This window comes from Austrofundulus limnaeus, unplaced genomic scaffold, assembly GCF_001266775.1.
Source record: "Austrofundulus limnaeus strain Quisiro unplaced genomic scaffold, Austrofundulus_limnaeus-1.0 Scaffold197, whole genome shotgun sequence".
Lineage (NCBI taxonomy): Eukaryota > Metazoa > Chordata > Actinopteri > Cyprinodontiformes > Rivulidae > Austrofundulus > Austrofundulus limnaeus.
Genome location: NW_013952599.1, coordinates 252,437 through 253,518, shown reverse-complemented (window position 1 = coordinate 253,518; position 1,082 = coordinate 252,437). Strand labels below are relative to the sequence as shown.

At 46.1% G+C, this 1,082-nt stretch overlaps 1 protein-coding gene across 5 annotated transcripts in view; it reads left to right on the top strand.

Moving 5' to 3' along the window:
* nav2a (neuron navigator 2a) overlaps positions 1 to 1,082 on the top strand; it is a 215,590-nt gene that overhangs the window by 183,049 nt on the left and 31,459 nt on the right. For all 5 annotated transcript variants that reach the window (XM_014018614.1, XM_014018613.1, XM_014018612.1 and 2 more), the window contains one exon: positions 350 to 402. In XM_014018614.1, the coding sequence (XP_013874068.1) occupies positions 350 to 402 (53 nt within the window). The remainder of the gene's footprint in view (positions 1 to 349; positions 403 to 1,082) is intronic.

Genomic DNA, 1,082 nt, shown 5'->3' with positions numbered 1-1,082 from the left:
CACACACACACACACACACACACACACACACACACACACACACACACACACCTTCTTTAAATAAAGCAGCACAGCACTGCTGGTCGGGGCCCTGTGGCATCGCTCCTATTTGCTGGGATCATATAATGTTTCATGTCTCTGAGAGAAGGAAGAGAGGCGGGGGTGGGCCACCCCAGTCACTGGCGTGATCACTTCTGCTGCTCCACACTTAAACGGCAACTGTCTGGGACACACACACACACATATGTGCACATCAAAGTCTCCATCCTTTGGAATAAAAGAGAGGATTACAAAGATTTAACAGCTGGAACAAGTTATTCAGTCTCTCCTCTCTCTGTCTCCTCTTCAGCCAATGAGAAGATTGATGATATCAATGGCTGCCCCAAGAGTCGTTCTCAGATGGTAAGTGATCTTCTAAGTTTGTTTTGGGAGCAAGTTGTGAAATGTAAGTGTGTCCGCACGTGTGGAAAGAAACACACCCCTTTGATTTAGCATCCCAGCGGTTCCTGCTGGAAGCTGACATGCAGAAGTCGCTGTGAATGATTGTAGATGGGAAAGGTTAGTCCAATTATATTTATTTTCATGGTCTCGCGGGCTACCGTCTGTGAAACATTTGGCTCAGACTTCCGATTGAGTTAGAAGCATCATGGGTTTTGGTTTTTGCAATTTGGCTTTATCTGGTTACACTTGCAAAAACAAAAAAAACAAACAAAAAAAAGGATTGCTTCTCACATCTTCAAGAGACAGAGCAGAAAGTAGAGAACATTGTCTCTCCCTCTAAAAGGCTTTATTGTTTGTTTGCTTGTGTGTGTGTGTGTAATTCTGCTGGTGGTATTTTACCATTTTGACAGTCTTCTGTTGTCTGTGGGAAATGATCCAAGCATCCCGAGACAGGACTGGCCTCCGCKGCATGTGATGGGCTTTAAATTAGGCTGGTGTGCCAGCTGAGGAGGGGGTGGGGGCTATTTTTGGCCACCAGCCAGATTATTGAAGCCCTGCAAAGCACCAAAGAGGGAGGGACACACACACACACACACACACACACACACACACACACACACACACACACACACACACACACA